We start from the raw sequence: 18527 nt of genomic DNA, 5'->3' as shown, positions 1-18527 counted from the left end.
CAAAACATTAGCTGTCGTACCTGTCCTTATAGACTTAAGAGAAAATTAAAACAAACATCACTAGTTTAAAGGATCACCGGAGAAGCCTACTATTCTTTCCCCTAAACCTGCGGCCGCAGGGACTGCAAGTTCCGAGAAAAAGAATAACACCGCTAGTGACCAGGGTACAGCGCCCAAAACACAGACAGAACTGGATGCGTTGGGTGAGGAAGTTCTAGAGCTAGCGACGCCAAAAACTGCCGGTCCGGGCAGGGCTAAATCGGCTACCCCTAAGTGCACCGCGAACTTTCGGATTTTCCCCATTGCGGATTTTACCTTCAACCCAGAAGAGATCACTGTTTCCCGGATAGCGCAGCTGTTAGCGAAGAGTGCGGATGGACAGAGAGTCGAGGACATTAAAGAGGCGCTACGGGGGTGCTCTGAGAAAGGGTATTTCGAGTTTAATATATTTTAAGCAGATTAATATAACTCCCACCTCCCCACCCTAACTTCGGGGTTTTCAACATGTCAGAGTCATTACTGCGTCGGATAGGATACCTACTTTGGTTGTTTTCAGCTAGCTACACATCTAAACAGACGAACATGGCCCCGATAAACCGTCTAATGAATATTGGTGTCCCGGAATCTCAAAGCAAGTGAACTTTCTTCTTCCGCCTGTTCCTCCTGCCTCAACTTCCCCTCTTGATCCTTGTGGTGAAGATGTCTGAACCTGGGCAGACTGGGCCCCGGGCAATTTTCGCGGCTTGGGGAGTTCTCGCCAGTAGGAGGATTTGTCTGACCCCTAAATCTGGGGGCCTCCAAGAGCACTTCATCCCAAGATTCTGCATCAACACTCGGTAGTTCCTCTTCGTTCCCCGTTTTGTCCACCGTTTCTTCCTCGACATCCTCGTCGGTTGCCTCTAAATTCGTCCCCCACGCGTCCAGTCCCCCGAGCACCTTATCTGGGTCTGGGTCCAGGTCCTCATCGGTTGCATCGGCGGCTCCACTAAGGGCAAGAACTCGATGAAGAGCCCATTGCATCTTCAGCAGCTCCATCGATGGGAGGGGATGGCCGACTGGATCATCGGTCTTAAAAGTAAGGACGTCTCCAGAACGCAGTGCTTTTTCTGTGTTAATATTGAAAAGCTTTGCATTGTGTCTGCCTTCCACCTTGATAGAGCACAGACGGCCATCAGGGAAGGGACCTGGGACTCTTCTTGACGACATAGCGTCAGAGAACTTGTTTATCGGCATCCAGTAGAACTTCACCTTGAGGACCTTCTGATCCCCGCTTATAGACAAGGGTTGTAAAGCAAACCTTGCTGTCTCCCAGAGTTTATGGGGATGTGCGCTACTTCAAGCGGTTCACGGTACCCGGTGAGAATACAAGCGTAATTATCTCGTTCCTTGCACTTGATAGGTAGGTGAGAATCCGACACGGTTATATCATTAGGTATGTAAATTAAACTCACCAGTGTCTTTGCTGCTGCGCTACGGCCAGTCGGCTGCTCCGTTTCTTCTTGGGAGCCTACCGCCGCTGGACGAGTTTTGCCAGCGGGCGTGGGAATTTTCGACGTGGTTTTCGAAGTACGCTGGCGCTTCTTTGGGGTTTCTCCGATACCCGATTCCTCTGGGCCCTCCTCAGCAGAAGACCATGAGGCTCTAGGCCGACACTTCCCTGCTGTTGCATTAGCTCGTACCTCTTATGACCGATTGAATCGCTTACAGGACATGATTATATCCTTAATTGTCTCAGTCCGACCAAAGATGCCAGCCACAATAGCTGGCCCTGGCTGTTCTTCACACGTTTTAAGATATTTCCTCAGGATCTCGAGATCCGCAAACCAAAGGAGAGCCCATCCCGTCGAAGGAAGCTTCCAATCTCCGATATAGTCTGACAGCTGTGCAATTATTTTGCGCCGCTCTGGGTCGAGGAGCTCGTCTGCAGGGCCCATGAAGGCTGATTTGGCTTTAGTGGAGGCACGAGTGGTAGGCTTATTGGTGGTGGGCGTAAGGGTCGACATCACAACGAAACCGGCACCAGCAACTTGCTGGACGCCGTAAGCAGGTGAGAAGTAGACGTAAGGTGGATAAACTGGCACCAGCTTTTTGCTAGATACCGCAAGAAGGAGAGAAGTAGACGTAAGGTAGACAAACCGGCACCAGCTTTTGCTGGATACCGCAAGGCAGCTCAAACAAGGGTTCTCAACGATATAAAAGTCGTAGGCGTTGAGGCTAATGGGGAATTTGGTAAGGGAAGAGAAGGTGGCTAGGAAGAGCTTTGAGGACACAATCCCACTGTGTTGACAAAGTCAACGAGGACTGATGCCTGAGGCATACACGAGTGTCTAAGGCCGCCCTGACTTGTCATAGTGAGGTAGTCCTGTAACTATGACTGAGCCCATGCTGACATCATATCGACAAGCTTCCATAGCATACATTAGACCTTCATTGAATTTGATGAAATAGTAATCTAATACAATGATTGAATCTTCATTACCCACGAAGTGATGATTGGTAGTTAATAACTAAAAATTAAACCGTCAAGCAACTTGCTATAGGCATGTTTATAGCCGTTAGCGCGTGTTTCTAAACATATTATTTTTCCGCGGAGTCGGTCCTGCAGAGTAGAACGAGACACATTATAAATACGCACCGCTTCACGAATATTACAGATTTCTTAATTCTTTAAAGCAGAAATAGCAAGCAGAAGACTTCTCTCTTACTCTGCTAAATTTCTTAAATTTTAACGCGCTTTTAGAGGCATAGTAGATAGTTAAATTAAGTAGAACAATAAAACGCGTAGATTTTTGATAAGGTAGCCGACTCGTTTGGGTTGCCGACTCGTTTGTGAAATACGTTAGTGTGCAGCGTAAGCAGGTTAAATAATATGAGGGGATTGTTGGCACACGATCCTTCTTGGCTGTCTATCAATGCCAACAAAGCCAAGCATGCCAGGTATCATGTAGAAAGACTCGAAGGCATCTGGAACGACACAAGTCCCAACCAAATCGCGAAGCCAAATGTCAAAACAAGAAACGCTAGATATGACGATCGAAATAATGACTAGTACATATATACAGTGGAAGGATTACTCCCACCGCTGAGCGGCCGCAGCCCCATCGGCATCCCTGGCCGCTCGCTCCGAGCGACTCGCCTCGTTCAAAGTCTGATTTTGCGTCTGAGCCTTCTGTGCGGCCAGCTTCGACCCTAGCTTCCCTTTGTTTCCCGTCGTAGCAGACTCGGCGCGTTTCTGGTGAACAAACTGTCAGAACAAAGAACCAGAGAAAGCGAAGATCGCAGGGGCGTCATAATAATAGAGGGAATCAACTCACCTGCGCTGCAATGGCTGCCTTTGCCCGCGCATCTGCCGTATCTGGGCTCTCAGTCGCTGCTGAGGACGTCTCTCCGCCGCCACCGAGTGTCCGTCCGGGTGTACCCCAGTGTGACTTGGGGAGCGGGGCGCGCGGGCCCGCGGAGGTTCCTTTCTGTGGGGTTTGATTTGATCCGAGGACGCGACCGGGTTGGGCGAAAGGGTCCGGTTCGTTGCTGGATTTGGAGCAGATGCTGCCCATCCTTTGGGTTGGGTTGGGTTGGGGGGAGTGGTGCGGTGGTGATGCGATGCGGTGCGATTGGGGCGGGGTAGTGGGTTGGGACTCAGGGGTCGTCCATGCAGGAACGGGTTTGTTGGAGAAGAGGGGTGTGACCTGGGTAGCGGTTTAGCGCAGCGTGAGTTTATGGCAATTGTTGATGTTCAATTGAGGGAGTGGACGGAGGTTGGAGATGTCCTCGGGATGATAATGACGACAGCGGGAATTGATAGGGTGGATATGTCGATCCGGAGAGAAGGCGGTGGGCGCGCACGTGCGGCGATAAGGCTGACCGTTGTCTTCATCCATCCTACAGGTAGATATCGTCTAGGTGTAAGGCTATGAACATTATAGGTATGTTATTCCAATTGATATATCCTTAGTTTATAACATTTCTATCTTTAGTACAGGTTGTTAGATGGCACAGTGAGTCGTGACTATTGAAACTCAAGGAATAGTCTCAGCCACCATGGTACCCCTAATCCATTTACCACATATGGTCAACATCGTATTTCGATTATGCATTACTCTTAGATAAATTTTACAGTATGAGATAGAGATCATCCACGGTCCCAAGGAAAGATCGAGAATTCCGATCATGATTCTAGAAGGCCTTCCAAGTACTCCCAACCTGGCAGCCTGGCTTGACAATAAGACGCACGGCTATTCGTGGATGCAGCGGTGGATCCCACGTGACCTGACCGCCCTGTCCGCAGGGTCCCCATCACCCCCAGGGTACTCATGCGGGCGGTGCCTGAGGCCAGCCGTCCATCCAAATCTGAACGCTGAGATTCGATCACATCATGATTAGTGCGCCGACCCATTAATATTATTATTACTGCATTAGCCTTCTGGACTCTGCCCGGCAGCGATTTCAGCCAAAAGAAAAGCTTCATGCTCCCAAGGTCCCCATTTCCCCCTCGGTTGCTCCCTCATGTGGGCGGTCAATCCTCTCTTCGCATTTCCGCATCCACTCACCCGCGCCTTCGCCCTGCTCAGTGCGCTTCGTCTCTGCCCTGTTTGACTCTCAGACGTATCATCTTGCTCCTCTCCACGCCGGGTTGATCTTCTCCTCTTGGGGTGCGCTTTTCCCCTGCCCATAAGGCCCTCGTGGTGGCGAAAATCCGCTAATCGGACCTTAGTGTCTGCGACAAGCGACTCCAGTCCCCTCCATCTGCTCTCCGCCTTTCTTTTCTCTGCGCAGATTGACAATCTTTGACGGGAAAACTGTTATCTACTGTTCTTGCACGACCTTCTGCCGATTCCAGTCTTTCGGAAGGATTCTGCCTCTCCTGGACTGATCTGCCTCGGTTGCCTACCATGGCTTCCCACACCAAAAAGGACGACAACTGCTTGGAATGCCGCTGGGAGACCTTCAACCTGGACGGGAAAGACTCGGAGAATTCCCCGGAGACCCATCAGCCGTCGCAATGGCATTGCGACGACAGCAATGACCACTCTGCATCTGCCCACTGTGACCTCGACGATGCCTGTTGTGATCTCGATGATTGTTCTGTAACCTGTCCGTCGGTCTGCGATGGCTTCGTTTGCGACGAGGCCACCGCGTGCTCCGTGCCTCATTGTGATGACAGCTGCGAGGATGATCACTGCAAGGATGCCGAGCCTGTATGTTTCGATGACCATTGCTTTGGCAGCGGTACCACTGATGGAGCAGATCAGACGCTTGAGTCTTTGCTATCGCTCGGAGGACCATTTTCGATGGACCCAAATAGCCTGTTTCCATCGACAACTGTTGAACAGACATCACAGGATCATCTGGTGAAACCAGCGGGAAACCATCCCCACGGGATTGTCGAACCACCGGCCCCCACGGACGCTCTCTTTACGCCGTTCCCAACGGCGGTCACGCATTGCCATCCTCAGACCTTCAACCACCTCCACTGCCATGACTTTCCCAAAGAGCTCCATAGTCATCTCTTGGATCCCTCATTCCCCGCGCAGAACAATGTGAACCCGGCAGACGTGTTTCACATCCTGGGCATGTGCCCGGACCTAACGGCGGATCCAACGTTATTCACGCACGAGGGTCAGAACGGTCACCACCACCTGCATAAACCTAATCCAGATGTCCCTACGGCATCGCCGTCTTGCTTCCATATGCCGCACTTCAGCATGAACGACATCATAAAAGCGCCCGCCTACCAGAGCGGTCGCGGCCCCTGTCGCTCCCACCATCGGTGCAAAACGCATGCGCATCAGCATGTTCATCCATATGGACATTACTCCCCTTATGCGCGTCAGTCCCGCTCTAGCATTAGTTCGCAATTCATGTCCAGTCCGGGAGAGACCCCTCCCCCACTGGAGGGCGGTACCTCGTCTGTCCTGACCAGTCCGGAGTACAATCCAACAGACGCCGAGCTGCATGTTTGCAAATGGACTACCACAGTCCACGGAATAAAGACCACGTGTGGTGCCACTTTTCCGGATTCCTGCTCTTTGCAGGAGCACCTGGTTGCGCGACACATGACGACGGTTGACGGCGCCAAGGGCACAGGATACTACTGTTGCTGGGAAGGCTGTCATCGGCCGGATGAACCTTTCTCGCAGAAGTCCAAACTTCAAGGCCATTTTCTGACTCATAGCAACTGTACGTGTTGATCCTCTGTACACTGTGATCTGTGACAATCTGACTGACGGGGATAGACAAAAACTTCAAATGCACCGTCTGTGGGAAGATGTTCGCCCGACAGGCCACGCTTGAACGACATGAGCGCAGCCACCGCGGGGAGAAGCCCTATAAATGCTCCGAGTGTGGAAAGACGTTTACCGACAGCAGTGAATTGAGTATGTGGCTTCCTTGGGTTGTGATCCTCTAGCTAACTTGTCAGAAACACATTCTCGCACGCACACAGGAGAAAAGCCATTCAAGTGCACATTTCCCGGGTGTAACTTCCAAACAGGAGATGTGAGTTCGCTTTATCTGTGGATATGTCCAAATCTAACGTATGCAGTCCTCGAACATGTCTAGTCACCGTCTAAGTATGCATTCTCTTCTTGCGTCTTAAGTACACAACACAGGCACTAACCTGCGCAGCACACGGCGAACGGAGACACAAATGCACATTCCCTGGCTGCACGAAGAGTTTTACTAGACCCGGTATGTTGTCTAGCCGAGGGTTTCGACTTATACTAATGGCCGCAGATCAATTAAAACGACACATTCGGTCTACCCACAAAGGCCATGACCCGACCTTTGTGCCACCTGCGGTCGACCAGTTCACACTTTCTTTCAGCACAGTCGTATAACCCGACTGTACAACAAGGGAAAAGTAATGACAAGGACCGGAGAATGGCGTTACCGGAAACATGTTTATACCATACCCAATTGTCTGTGTGATCTCAAAACAGTTACTATATGATATTAGATCGACATCTGTCTGAACATATATGATGATTAATGAAGTCTTCTATATTACAAGCCACCATATACACTTGCTAGTCATTTCACCCGACGCACTAAGTATCTATCCACTCTTCATCCCGTAGTACACAGCAGTCGACCACGCTCAATCAGCCTTCGCCCTCTCCTCCAACACCTCAACCGCATTTTGCAACTCGCGCACCCGCTGCCCAACGCGCCGTTTCACCTCGTCACGCACCTCCGCAGGGATCGCCGCCGGATCAAAATTCGTCTCCACAATCTCGCTCCGGTCATCCGGCTCGGGCTCCTGCGACCCCGCCGTGGAAGCAATATCCGTCGTATACAGCGAGTACACAGCCAGCAGCTGGTTGAGGGCGTCGCGCGCAGACTCGCGGTCCGACGCGGCGTAGATGGTGGCGCCGTCGGTGCTTTCGGTGGCGATTTCGAATTCGTCTTTGGCGGTTTCATAACTGTTCCGTCGTGGTTAACACAATGCTTGCCTCGTTTGCGTCGTTTGCGAGCGACGCAGCTAGAAGGGGAAACAGGGGCGAGGCGAACGCACAGTTCTTGCAGTTCCTCAACCATCTCGTCGCCCTGTGACTTGCCGCTGGAGGTTGTGGCTAGGGTCCTGATTTTGTTTGTGATTATGGTGGGTTGGGCATGCCGCGGGAGTGCAATGCCCTGGCGTGGGCTGTTGGTTATCGGGCGTGTTGCGCGGTGGCATGAGGATATGGCGCGGGAGGAGAAGCGGCCCGTTGCGCGGATAGGACGGAAAAGACGGAACATAGGGACGGATGTCGGGGGTCGGAGAGGAGGCATTGTGATCAATGGCGTGGACTTTGTGAAGACAATGTGTTTGAGAGTGAGAGAGTGAGTGGTGGACGGGAATCGGATGTCTGGAGGAGGAGATATGACGTCGGAAAATGGGGTGACTTATCTAATCTCACGTGCTCGCATAGTGCTGGATCTATAACCGAACAGGACGAGGGTTTGCCCGGACAGAACCGAGATTGTAATTGCTTTCTTTAATTCATTAAAAGCTATCACAGAAAGCTTTATGGCAGTTGGATGGTATTTGCATACCGGGGTTCTGGCTGCCCTAGCGCGAATCCCCAGTACCATCTGAATATGCAGATATCGATGGAAGTGCGTCGGCTGTGAAATCCATCTGATCTTCCCGTTATTGGAGATGGGAACAGTTGGGTCCGGGTAGAGAAGGGAGACTTTGGACCTCCCATAAGTAATCAGCGCTGTGCTATTGATTACGATGGAGTTCAGGACGGGTAAGCTGTGAAGCTATCAGGAGGTACGGGCTTGTTGGGAGCGGTTTGAGTTTATCTAGGTGCTTCGGAACTGTACGTATCGGCCTGCGGAGTGCGAGCCGTGCGATGACGGTGAGACACATGATGAATGTGGTTTTGAATCTTGGAAGACTTCCATGCAATACTTCTTGAAATGAGCAGTAATGAACACTGTTTGGATGAGAACGGGGTGTGAGTTGACTGCGAGTGACTATTAAGAGTAGGTGCAGCAAGGGGCTTTTTGTCTAGAGACTCTCATATCTTGAGATGTTGCCATGGACCTTATAAAGCCAGATCATCGGTATCACCCGAATAACAATCTCTGATTTTCAAGCAGAAGAGGGAGTTTCGGTACGGCGACTTTTCTTTGTCTGGGGAGGCATCTGATGTAGCGAGAATCAAGCTGTTGGAGGAAAGGTCCAAAGAGGTATAATGAGACGTAAGAGGGTGTAGTGAGCCAGAGCAGGGTAAAACCGATGCAACATAGCCTTAGCTGGTCCTGGTGCTGGCACAGTCACTCTGTCACACGCTTCTGCTGTATTATTCCCAACTGTGCCGCTTAGAACCATTGCGTAGTTCTAGGGATCGCCTTGCCACCACTACCTACTACCTACTGCCATACCACAGCAACAATACGCCTGCACTCTTGGGGAAGCTGGCCTCTAACAGCGCATCTCTTCTGCCAGTCAGATAAAGCCTACAAGGCATCGCCACGGCATTACAGATTCACAAAGGATACATCCAATCAATCTCCACAGACTTTGCTGGTATGCAGCCCTCGAATAACGCTGTCTGTGGTATCTACCTGCGCCAGTCTCCCCGACAATTAAGGAACCAAAGGTAGAGGCTGTACCACATCAGATCATAGGACGTTGGGTAACATCGGTCATAGGTACGATCTGGATATCCGGAGACACGGGGCCGCAAGTCTACCTACAGACGACCATCAACATCTCGCGATCAACAGACTCATTTCAGTCAGCTCCAATCGTTTCCTGCTAGTCTAGTCGTCGGTTCTGCCACCCAAGCGCATGACCGTACATATCGACCAGGGTGAAACAGGGGGAAGAACCAGAGTGAACCTGTCTGAGACTGTGGCCGATTACCAATTCGAACACAACCCAGATATGTATAAAATGGACTTGGGGTTCCTGGTATCTGCTCACTCTTGTCATTTCTGTATCCACCCCTTGGCTGAGCTACGACAAAACCACTGCAACCGCTGCCCTCTAGTCTCTCCAGAGTCTCCATCCCAACTATCAACCATGAACTGCCGCAAGTGCAACCACCATAACCCTACCTACAAGAAAAAATGCGAAAATTGCGGTGCTGAACTTCCCAAGGCTATGAAAGCGCCCCAAACCTAACGGCCGGGCGGTATGAAGAGCCCTGGCTTGAGCCTCCAGTATGCTTCTTTTCTATATTTCATGACCCAAGCTTACCGGTGAGATAGCGCCTCGGCATGGGGTCCAAGGTACTGTTTTCTGGCGCTCGTCCTTATCCAGTTTGTTTTTTCAGCATGATGGTTGAAACCAATCAGCTTGTCTTGGTCATTCATTTATCTATGCACGTCTGACTTTATCGTTCTATTAAAACACGAATTGCTCATTCAACATGGGCTACTTCGAGAAAATAGCTATGAGAAGTTGCGCAATTATCAAATAGTCATCCCAACATTAGCCGTGGGGCTTCTGGCCAGTAAAAGTCACTTCCAAGTCATGAGCCGATATGATATCCGTCAACTTTCAGAGAGAGGTCTCATGCGCTGCTTCCTCAATGAACTTCTTCGCTCTTTCGTTGTCAAGATCACGGCAGAGATAGTAATAATTCAGCCAGAATTCCCGCGCGGCACTATGATCGGGCATGTATTTTCGCAGTAAAGTTTTCCATTCCCTGTCCTCCTCACTATCGGGGACAGAGGTAGAGACGTACCCCCACCATACTGGAAAATATCCAGACGTCTCCCAATCAATGATGCCAGTAAGGGAGCCATTCTTAACAATGATGTTAACATTGGTGAGATCGCTGTGCGTAAAGGTATAAGGGCTAGCGGAGGGCATGCAACGTCGGAGGCGCATTCGTGCAGCCTCGGGTACGTCTTCGTTCAGCCCACGTTCCATGTCAGCCCAGAGCTCCTCGTCGGAGGCCAGAGGACCGTGGGGAAGATTATCAACAGGATCGTTGAACAGGAAGTTGGAATAAACCGGACCGCCACCGAGTGCTTGGATATTGTCGGCCTGGAGCTTGCGTAGTTGGAGCAGATACTCGGCAGTCTGTCGTGCAATATTTTCCCTCTGCTCGGTAGAAAGTTTTGGCCACGCTTCGCTGAGGGGTTCGCCAGGAATACGTCTCATTAGGATGAGGGTATGGTCGCCTTCTTCCCAAGATTCGATAATCCCGGGTACAGGTATCGAAGTGTGTTCCTGCACAAATTGGATGTTTGGCACTTCACGGGTGGGCAGACTACCACCTCGGTCTTTGAGGATCACATTCGAGCCTAACGACCAGACGCCTCGATCGCCTGCTTCATAAAACAGCTTGACGTGGCTTTTGTAGCTGCAATGTCCTTGACGTTCGGTGGTCCAACTACACGCTGGACAAGGGTCCGAGGAGGACATGTCGGATGAACAAATGGATACGAACGTGTTCAACTAGGTCACGATATCTGGAGGAGGGAGGAGAGTTGGAATGGTGATAGCCGTGGTTTCGGGGGCAGAAGCGTCTATAACCCCTCGTCACACCGCCTCAAATGATAAATTAGGGATCTGTTCTCAGAAGTACACAACAAAGAAACCTTGATGCATTACAGCGTGAGTAAAGGCAAGAACTGCTGATACAGGACAAACATGTCTTCTTCCCAACATCAAATCAACATGTCCTCGTTTGATGGGACATTTGTGCATTCGTGTTCCGTGTGGGAATCCATAATGTAGATGATTTTGTGAAAGCTGTCAAGTATATCAGCTAGGGTGTCATTCACGCAACAGACTCGTTGTAACAAGATGAAGACGAACTGACGGGAAGGAATTGTAAAGGTTCAGTACCATTATGATAAAAATACTGCCAAATAGCTTCCTCTCTTCGGACCCCTACCTGCTTGGTTCTGTCCCCTGTTCCGAAGACGTGGATTAAGTCGAGCCTCGGAGCTGACACGTCGCATGACCACCCTGCCTTAATTCTGATTCAATTATCTCCGGGATACTTTGATACTTGCGCCGTAAGCCTGGGAAGGGGCCAGAAAGCCATAGACAAGAGGAGTTCAAAGGTGGGACGACAAGATGTGCTGAATATTTAGCTCATCAAAGGATCAAATGAAAATATTCCTCCAAGAGGCCTACATTATATTAGCGCGTATAATATCAGTTCAGACTAGTGTTAGAGATGCTATTCTAAGATTAATGCAAGCATAGAATTAGATTCACTATACCAGATTTATATAGACGGTGAAGCCGCGGGAAGTCATATCGGACCGCCTGGACTGACACTATATCAGCCGCCTACTTTCGGTGATTAAATAGATCATCTGAATATGCAACGAATACTATGAGATTAATCATACATATTTCAATACTCTGTCATCTTTGGTAGCTAGAACGTGGCCCAACCAATGCCTATGAAGGTGCTAACCCCGTATCAGGATACCAGAGAAATAATCCAATAACGGTGTCCACGCATCTCTCAACTTCCAGGCTGACGGCGGAAGGTCAGAAGACAGTCATCCTAGAACCAAGTCAGTACTAATCGAAATATAATCTTTCTCAGTCATCATACGTACCTGGGGAAATATAGTAGCAAAGACTTTAATCTGCTCCGAATCAGGGGTAATATGGTGCTTCCAATCTAACGCCAAACTTGCCTTGCCGATGATGGCCATCAGATTCATCTGGACATAGGTCTGTCCCAAACAGTAATGCGGTCCGGTTCCAAAGACCAAGAAGTTTTTCGGGTGCTGTTCAGCTGTCCCGGTGATCCATCGATCTGGATCGAATGAATCGGGGTTCGGGTAGGCTTCGGCATCGTGTGTAGCGGGCCAGATAGATGGGAGGACCATTGATCCTTTGGCAATCGTGTACTTCTCAGTGATGGGAAAGTCTTTCTTCGCAATATACGGGACCAGGATCACTGGCGGGCGGTAGCGCAGGGTCTCTCGCACGACAGCGCGCGTGTATGGCAGCTTATCGAACAGCTCCATCGACAACCGCGCATTGCAATCACCATTGCGAGCTCGGAGATTCTCCTCGCGAAGTTTATCGAGGACATCGGGGCGGTCCGCCATAATCTGGAAAAGCCAGGTAATGGCAGAGCTGTTGGCATCTTGCGATGCGAACAAGAGCGTGAATACCGTCTGTGCAATCTCGTAGTCGGTAAAGTCGCGTAGCAAGTGAGAGGGTTTCTCACATGGGATCCCTGCAGCGACATTCTTCCGGTATGCGGCCGAGTCCAGCTGAGCTTTCACCCACGCATCCATGATGCAGGTGATTTCTCCGCCGCTGGCGATGTGCAACTTGCTCTTGGCCGCGCACTGGGAAAATTCCCGAAGAACCATGTCCGCTGCGCGTTTGCCGTACCAGCTTTTGGTGAATGGAAGAACGATTGGGAAGTTGACCAGTTCTAGCGCGGCAGTGATGAGGTAGTAATCATGAGCGATCTTATCGAGTGCGCTCTCCGAGATGTAGTGGCCAACAAATGTGCGACAGGATATAGTACACATGAGCTTGCGAAACTCGGGCATCCACGGAAGAGGTTTGTAGTTGTTTGCCGCTGACCGCGCGACAAAACGCTCAAAGTACATATCGAATACCTCTTCTTGACGCGGGAGATAGCAGGCCAAGGCAGAACGGGTGAACAGCAGGTTCAAGCCTTTGCGAAAGTCCACGTGCTCTTTGCCGTCCAGAAACACCCAGTTATCTTTCCCTAGAAGCTTATGCGCCGAGTCCACAACACAAGGCTTCACGAACATCGGGGAGTTGAAAATCTTGCAGGACATCTCGCGTGTCGAAGCGATAACGACGAATCTAGAAGACAGTCAGTTAGCTTTTCTTGTCCCAGTAATGATTTAGTTATAGCATACTTATGGAAAATCGACACGCAGCTCAGTTCGCCGCTCCTCCACTTGGCCATATATCCCTCTAATTTGGGATCCATGGACTCAAGGAATGGGCCCATAAAGGGGATCTTCCATGATGGACCAGCGATGGTGCCCTTCAGTCGAATGTATTTGACTATTGGAAGGAGTCACTGTTAGCTTTGGCTTTGGTCACTGGGAGATATCGGTACAAACATACACTGATCATAGACGACGGCCGTGATGAGCACCGTCAACAAGACCATCCAAATCGAGATATCGCTGCCAAAGATTGCCACAATTCCAGGAGACTGGAATTTTTGGATAATGGGCGACGTATTCTTGGAGATGAAGTCCATGGCAAGGCCTTTAAAATATGAGGATTGATGTCTCTGGTGGCGGTTGGGAATGAACAAAGGACAAGTACGCGCTGGGTACCTGTATATATATGGCACTGGAGCAGGAGAAATTTACGCGAGGAGGCAAGGTGCTGCGCCACAAGAGCCCACAGAACAGTACCTCTTGTCTTCAACCTACCTACCTACTTACAGAGTTCGTAATTTCATCAAGACGGGGCGGGTTCGCTGATTTGTTACATGTCGCCATCATACCCTGGGCATTGGGGGTAGCACAGGAGTCAGAGCCTCGCCAACAAGATAATTCGAAAATAATTTGTTTTCCTATGAGAGTAAGTGCTACGGTATCGTTCTGTATTGTCTCCTGTCTCTCAGCCTTCCGCCACAAACGCAGACTAATGCAAGAGCAGGCGGCGTCGCAACCCACGGACTGGTTGACGTTTCCTGGCGGTATTGACTGACTAGGATCAGGGTATAGCAAGGGTCCTTGTGGGTTCTCCGAATGGATGAGAAACAAGGAATATGCCACGAAGCTGTATCACCAACCCCGTGATCGAGTCATATCGATGTATACAGAGCGCATCCTCGCAGTCAACATCTATTCCGGGGTTTTGAATGAGACCGGCGCCAAAGCCACCAGAAGGCTACGAGCTAGGTAATTGGCAGGGCTAGTAGTTCGCCATGACCCTGGTATTAGGGTCCTGATACTATGGTTCATACGCATCTCATTCAATCGATAGACCTTATTGGGCCCACGTGTGCAGAGAACATCCCTATACACCCTATTATTACGACGGCATCTTGAGAAATGCAGTCGTCTTGCTAAATATAATGAGGACCATATGGCACTTTTATTTGGAGAAGGTGTTGCGCCTGGCTAATGATGACATGACTCTGGCTCAAGATACAACCGTGGACCTTGTTAGTTCTCTTCCTCTTTTCAAATGACTAGCGGCAGTAGAATCACAGCTTCTCGTTCACTATGTGAATACTGTCCAGGTCCGTCATTGAACCGACTGCACTTGCAGGCGTAAGATCCAATATTAGAAGTTACCGTGGAACAAAGTTTCTGAAAAGGGCTTCTGAGCACGAGCATACTTGGATGGTAAGATAACAAGACCATGGCAATACTGGGGAGATGGCAATCCGGACTTATGGTCTCGTGTATGCAGTATTTGTAGCAGGGGTTACTCGAGGCAGTATATAGATTCCTTTGTTCAAGATCGATTCCATTCCCACCTGAACAGTCTCCTCCTTGAATAGCAAAGAACTTTTTTATGGATTTTTGATCTCTTTGACCATATCCAAGGGCAGGATAATGGCTGACCTTCCGAAACTTGTTTACTTCCAATGTTTTATGCTGGTCTTGTCAGTCATCGTTACCGTTTCCGCCGCCCCGACTCGCCTCGACCCCCAACCCGAGCCCGCATACGTCCCCGAACCAAACACAAGAGGAACCGTCAAGTTATTCTGGAACTGTTTCACCACGTTCATCCTGTGTGTGTGGACAGCGGTACATCCGGATGTCGTTCCTGTTAAGGGCTCCTGGCCCATCAACTGCTACAAGTTTTTCATGATGACCTGGGCCATTGTGATCCCGGAACTGCTCTTGTGTATGGCTGTGATCCAGCTGAAGCAAGCCTTGGAAATCCGGAACCTCTGGCGGGCGACCTTCACAGAAGATAGTGACAAACAGTCCTGGCTCGGACTGAGTGGTGCGTTCTTTGTGGTGATGGGAGGCTACATTGTGGAGACCGACACCGATAGTTATCACGCCAATCCCATCCAACTTGAAACACAGAAACCAACATCGACGTCAAGTGATCAATTGCATCCACTGGTGACAACAATTCAGCCGAAAGGGTTCCAAGTCCTGTTGACGGAGGGTACCATTCAAAACCTGATCAAAAATGGAACGTTGCAAAAACGCCACTTTGACCACAGGATCATCGAGGACAAGGGCAACGCAAACACCATCAGCAAGCTCCTGGTTGCCGTGCAGATTTCTTGGATGATCATCCAATCTATCGGTCGAAAGCTGTCCGGACTCCCGGTTACTCTACTCGAAGTCCACGTTCTGATCCAGATCATTTACTCTATTGCTGCATACTGTTGCTGGTGGGCCAAGCCGTTGGATATCAATCGACCCATTCCACTGGCTATAGCACCCGGACTCCTGCAGGGCCACAATGTCACGGTACCGACTGCAGACCATAAGCGGGAGCTCCCATTCGTCACAGAGTACTACAAGCACAGTGGATGGCTCGACATGTTCTTTCGCGCGGCATATGCTGTTCTTCAATATCTTGGCCGGCGGGTTGAGTTGTGGGCCTCAATCCTCGCCATTGGCAACGGTGCTCTCCACCTGCTCGTGTGGAACTCTTACTTTCCCACCACTGCAGAGCGCATCATTTGGCGCATTTCTGGCATTGGGCTGGGCGTCTTCCCCTTGATGGTCTATTTCATCATGTCTTGGAATGAAGAGTTCGACGATTTCTTCGTCAAGATGTGGTATCTCATGAGATTTGAGGAAGGGTCCTGGGCGTGGATGACATACAGAAGCCTCTCGATCATGGCAGGTCAATACCATCTTAGCGTGCGCGGCACCTCATCCAACCAGAATGTTCCGATCTGGCTTCGATATCTCCTCCTGTGTGTCTGCACCATTGCGATGATCTTGTATGTGGCCTGCATTCTTTATCTCACGGTGGAAGCCTTTATCAGCATGCGAAGCCTACCCGCTGGGTCGTACCAACAACCCCCTTGGACGAGTATATTCCCTCACATCTGACCGACCGATGAGAGCCAGTCGCTGCTATGTTATGCATTACTGTTTTCATTTTTGTATCGTCTCTCAATGTTTCGGGTTATCTATGTTCTTCGTGTGCCTGTTATACTTTCCCACCATTTAGACTGTGCAGATTCGCATTGTTGAGATGGTTCTTTTCTATGACTTTGACAGTTCTACCTTAGACTTTGTGATGTTGACACATGAGGTCAAGCATCTGAGACCCACCAGAGATGGGGCGAGATCTACCGATAGTAGCCAAGCATCTAGTCCCGCCTAGTAGTCGCGGGAACCCGAGCCCTAACGCACCTACCCGTACTCCGTAAGTTTCGTACGAAACCGTAACGCGGTATATTTCCTTATCTGGTTAGCCGCATGCGCCACGAGGAGTCGAAAGTTCGTATAGCTACAGGGGCCACCGATGCTAGTGGTAAAGTAATACTTCTCAACGGCGTTAATTGGCTCCGTTGCGTTCTCTGTTTGTGGGGAAATAGTTTGCTTCTAGCCTTGGAGCATGTGGCGGGAGGGGCCTAAAAGGGGTCTTTGATCGACTAGACGCCAACAGAGGGCAATGTTCGCAATTCGTAGTTCGCAAAAGCAACCATGAAACTAGTGAAAGGAACTAAAGAGGACTGAGGGGTTGACCCCGGTCAGTGCAATTTCAAGGAGGGGCATGGTCAGGATTGAGGCTAAGCAGGAAGGAATCATTCACGACCCGCCCTCCTATGCATCGGAGTATGAGTCCGTTCAACTCTCCAACGGCCCTACCGTATGCTTGGTCGGTCCGACCGGCACTCCGAGCCAAAATCGACCTTATTTCTCAGAGGACGGTATGACCCGAAACCACAGCAGCACAGGTTGTCAGAGATGCGTTCAGAGGAAGGTCAAAGTATAGTAGACGTCTTCCCCGAAGAGGATCTGGTTTGCTAATGTCTCGGGGCACTACCCCCGCGCTGCGCTCTAGTGTGATGAGACCAGGCCTGCCTGTCAAGCATGCCTCAGACGGAACCTCGCTTGTCCAGGATACCCGGTAAAATATGTCTTCTACAATGTGCATACGTGGAACAGCCAAGGGCCACACCGCAGAGTCAAAGGTGTGAGAACATACAGTCCGGGGGGCTCAAAAATTGTGCCCACGGGCATGGATAAGCGTGTGATGCCCAGTCTTGCAACGCAGTCGATTCGTACTCAAGAGCTGGGCATCTTTTCTCGATATGTGGAGGCCGACTATTCCGGCCTGTGGGCTTGCTATGCACCACGCATGGACCCTAACTGGCTTGACTTCGTTATGCATCCAGCGCAGCCTCCTCCCACGTTTCTCCAGCTTGCAGTACGTGCCTTGGCAATTCTGCATCTTGGACAGACGGAGAATCCGAGGTTGGTTGCCGAGAGTATGGATGCGTACGCTGACGCCCTGGCTTCTCAGATAACGGCAACAAGGTGTCTCCCTATATTATCGGATAAATGTCTTGCGGATCAGGCCCTTGCCTCAGCACTTATGCTTGCCGTTTATGAGATAAAAAAACGAATCCTCTCGAGCTTCGTGGGCTGGCATCACAAGTTTCATCGCCAATGTTATGCAGGCTACCGGTAACCCATCCGCGACGTATGCGTCGGGCTTCGGACGGACGCTATTTGTCATAGTCAGACCACCTCTTCTCCGAGCCGCTCTGGCTTGCGGCCATGCGTGCTTCCTCGAAAGAGCGGAGTGGATATCAGCGGTGCCGTGCATGGTACGCCTCGATGGTTGTAATGGTCGAGGAAGTGTCTTCGGGACGTGGAAAGAAAATGCATACATAGAGGTTGTGAAAGTTCCTGGACTGGCCGACCGGACATACGCATTGAATCTTGAGTCGGAAGACACAGGACTCACTGACGCAACGATGCAATGCCGAGGTCGACTTGCGGGTATTCAAAGGGAGATGGAACGTATTTCAACTGCGCTAAGTGGATGCGAAGCGGACACTCCTGCTGCAAAGCATTATCTAGGGCCTATTCCATTTCATTCTGCGTTGACAATCATCTTGAGCACCCTTGACGGGATACAAGCCACCCTCACCCTCTTG

General features: G+C 50.4%; 7 protein-coding genes across 7 annotated transcripts; 2 read left to right on the top strand and 5 right to left on the bottom strand.

Moving 5' to 3' along the window:
• Positions 1-600: 600 nt before the first annotated feature.
• ATEG_00180 (uncharacterized protein) lies at positions 601-2384 on the bottom strand (the record flags this gene model as incomplete). Its single annotated transcript, XM_001210266.1, has 4 exons — positions 601-1106; positions 1298-1657; positions 1706-2277; positions 2344-2384. 4 exons carry the CDS (start codon positions 2382-2384, stop codon positions 601-603), a joined length of 1479 nt encoding a protein of 492 aa, XP_001210266.1.
• A 686-nt stretch (positions 2385-3070) lies between these two features.
• ATEG_00179 (uncharacterized protein) lies at positions 3071-3554 on the bottom strand (the record flags this gene model as incomplete). Its single annotated transcript, XM_001210265.1, has 2 exons — positions 3071-3232; positions 3315-3554. The coding sequence occupies 2 exons, from the start codon at positions 3552-3554 to the stop codon at positions 3071-3073; spliced, it is 402 nt and encodes a 133-aa protein (XP_001210265.1).
• Positions 3555-4889: 1335 nt separating this feature from the next.
• ATEG_00178 (C2H2-type zinc finger protein) lies at positions 4890-6682 on the top strand (the record flags this gene model as incomplete). The annotated part of the gene is made up of 6 exons (XM_001210264.1): positions 4890-5195; positions 5331-6177; positions 6234-6374; positions 6407-6495; positions 6542-6569; positions 6609-6682. 6 exons carry the CDS (start codon positions 4890-4892, stop codon positions 6680-6682), a joined length of 1485 nt encoding a protein of 494 aa, XP_001210264.1.
• Positions 6683-7096: 414 nt separating this feature from the next.
• ATEG_00177 (uncharacterized protein) lies at positions 7097-7770 on the bottom strand (the record flags this gene model as incomplete). Its single annotated transcript, XM_001210263.1, has 2 exons — positions 7097-7421; positions 7514-7770. The coding sequence occupies 2 exons, from the start codon at positions 7768-7770 to the stop codon at positions 7097-7099; spliced, it is 582 nt and encodes a 193-aa protein (XP_001210263.1).
• Positions 7771-9997: 2227 nt separating this feature from the next.
• On the bottom strand, positions 9998-10870 carry ATEG_00176 (uncharacterized protein; the record flags this gene model as incomplete). The annotated part of the gene is made up of 1 exon (XM_001210262.1): positions 9998-10870. The coding sequence occupies one exon, from the start codon at positions 10868-10870 to the stop codon at positions 9998-10000; it is 873 nt and encodes a 290-aa protein (XP_001210262.1).
• A 1060-nt stretch (positions 10871-11930) lies between these two features.
• On the bottom strand, positions 11931-13676 carry ATEG_00175 (cytochrome P450; the record flags this gene model as incomplete). Its single annotated transcript, XM_001210261.1, has 4 exons — positions 11931-11972; positions 12028-13267; positions 13324-13474; positions 13538-13676. 4 exons carry the CDS (start codon positions 13674-13676, stop codon positions 11931-11933), a joined length of 1572 nt encoding a protein of 523 aa, XP_001210261.1.
• A 1315-nt stretch (positions 13677-14991) lies between these two features.
• Positions 14992-17925, top strand: ATEG_00174 (uncharacterized protein; the record flags this gene model as incomplete). Its single annotated transcript, XM_001210260.1, has 6 exons — positions 14992-16352; positions 16742-16783; positions 16833-16896; positions 17090-17291; positions 17484-17852; positions 17888-17925. The coding sequence occupies 6 exons, from the start codon at positions 14992-14994 to the stop codon at positions 17923-17925; spliced, it is 2076 nt and encodes a 691-aa protein (XP_001210260.1).
• Positions 17926-18527: the final 602 nt, after the last annotated feature.

The sequence above is a fragment of the Aspergillus terreus genome, genomic scaffold, assembly GCF_000149615.1.
Source record: "Aspergillus terreus NIH2624 scaffold_1 genomic scaffold, whole genome shotgun sequence".
Classification (NCBI taxonomy): Eukaryota; Fungi; Ascomycota; class Eurotiomycetes; order Eurotiales; family Aspergillaceae; genus Aspergillus; species Aspergillus terreus.
This window is presented reverse-complemented; position numbering and strand designations above follow the sequence as displayed.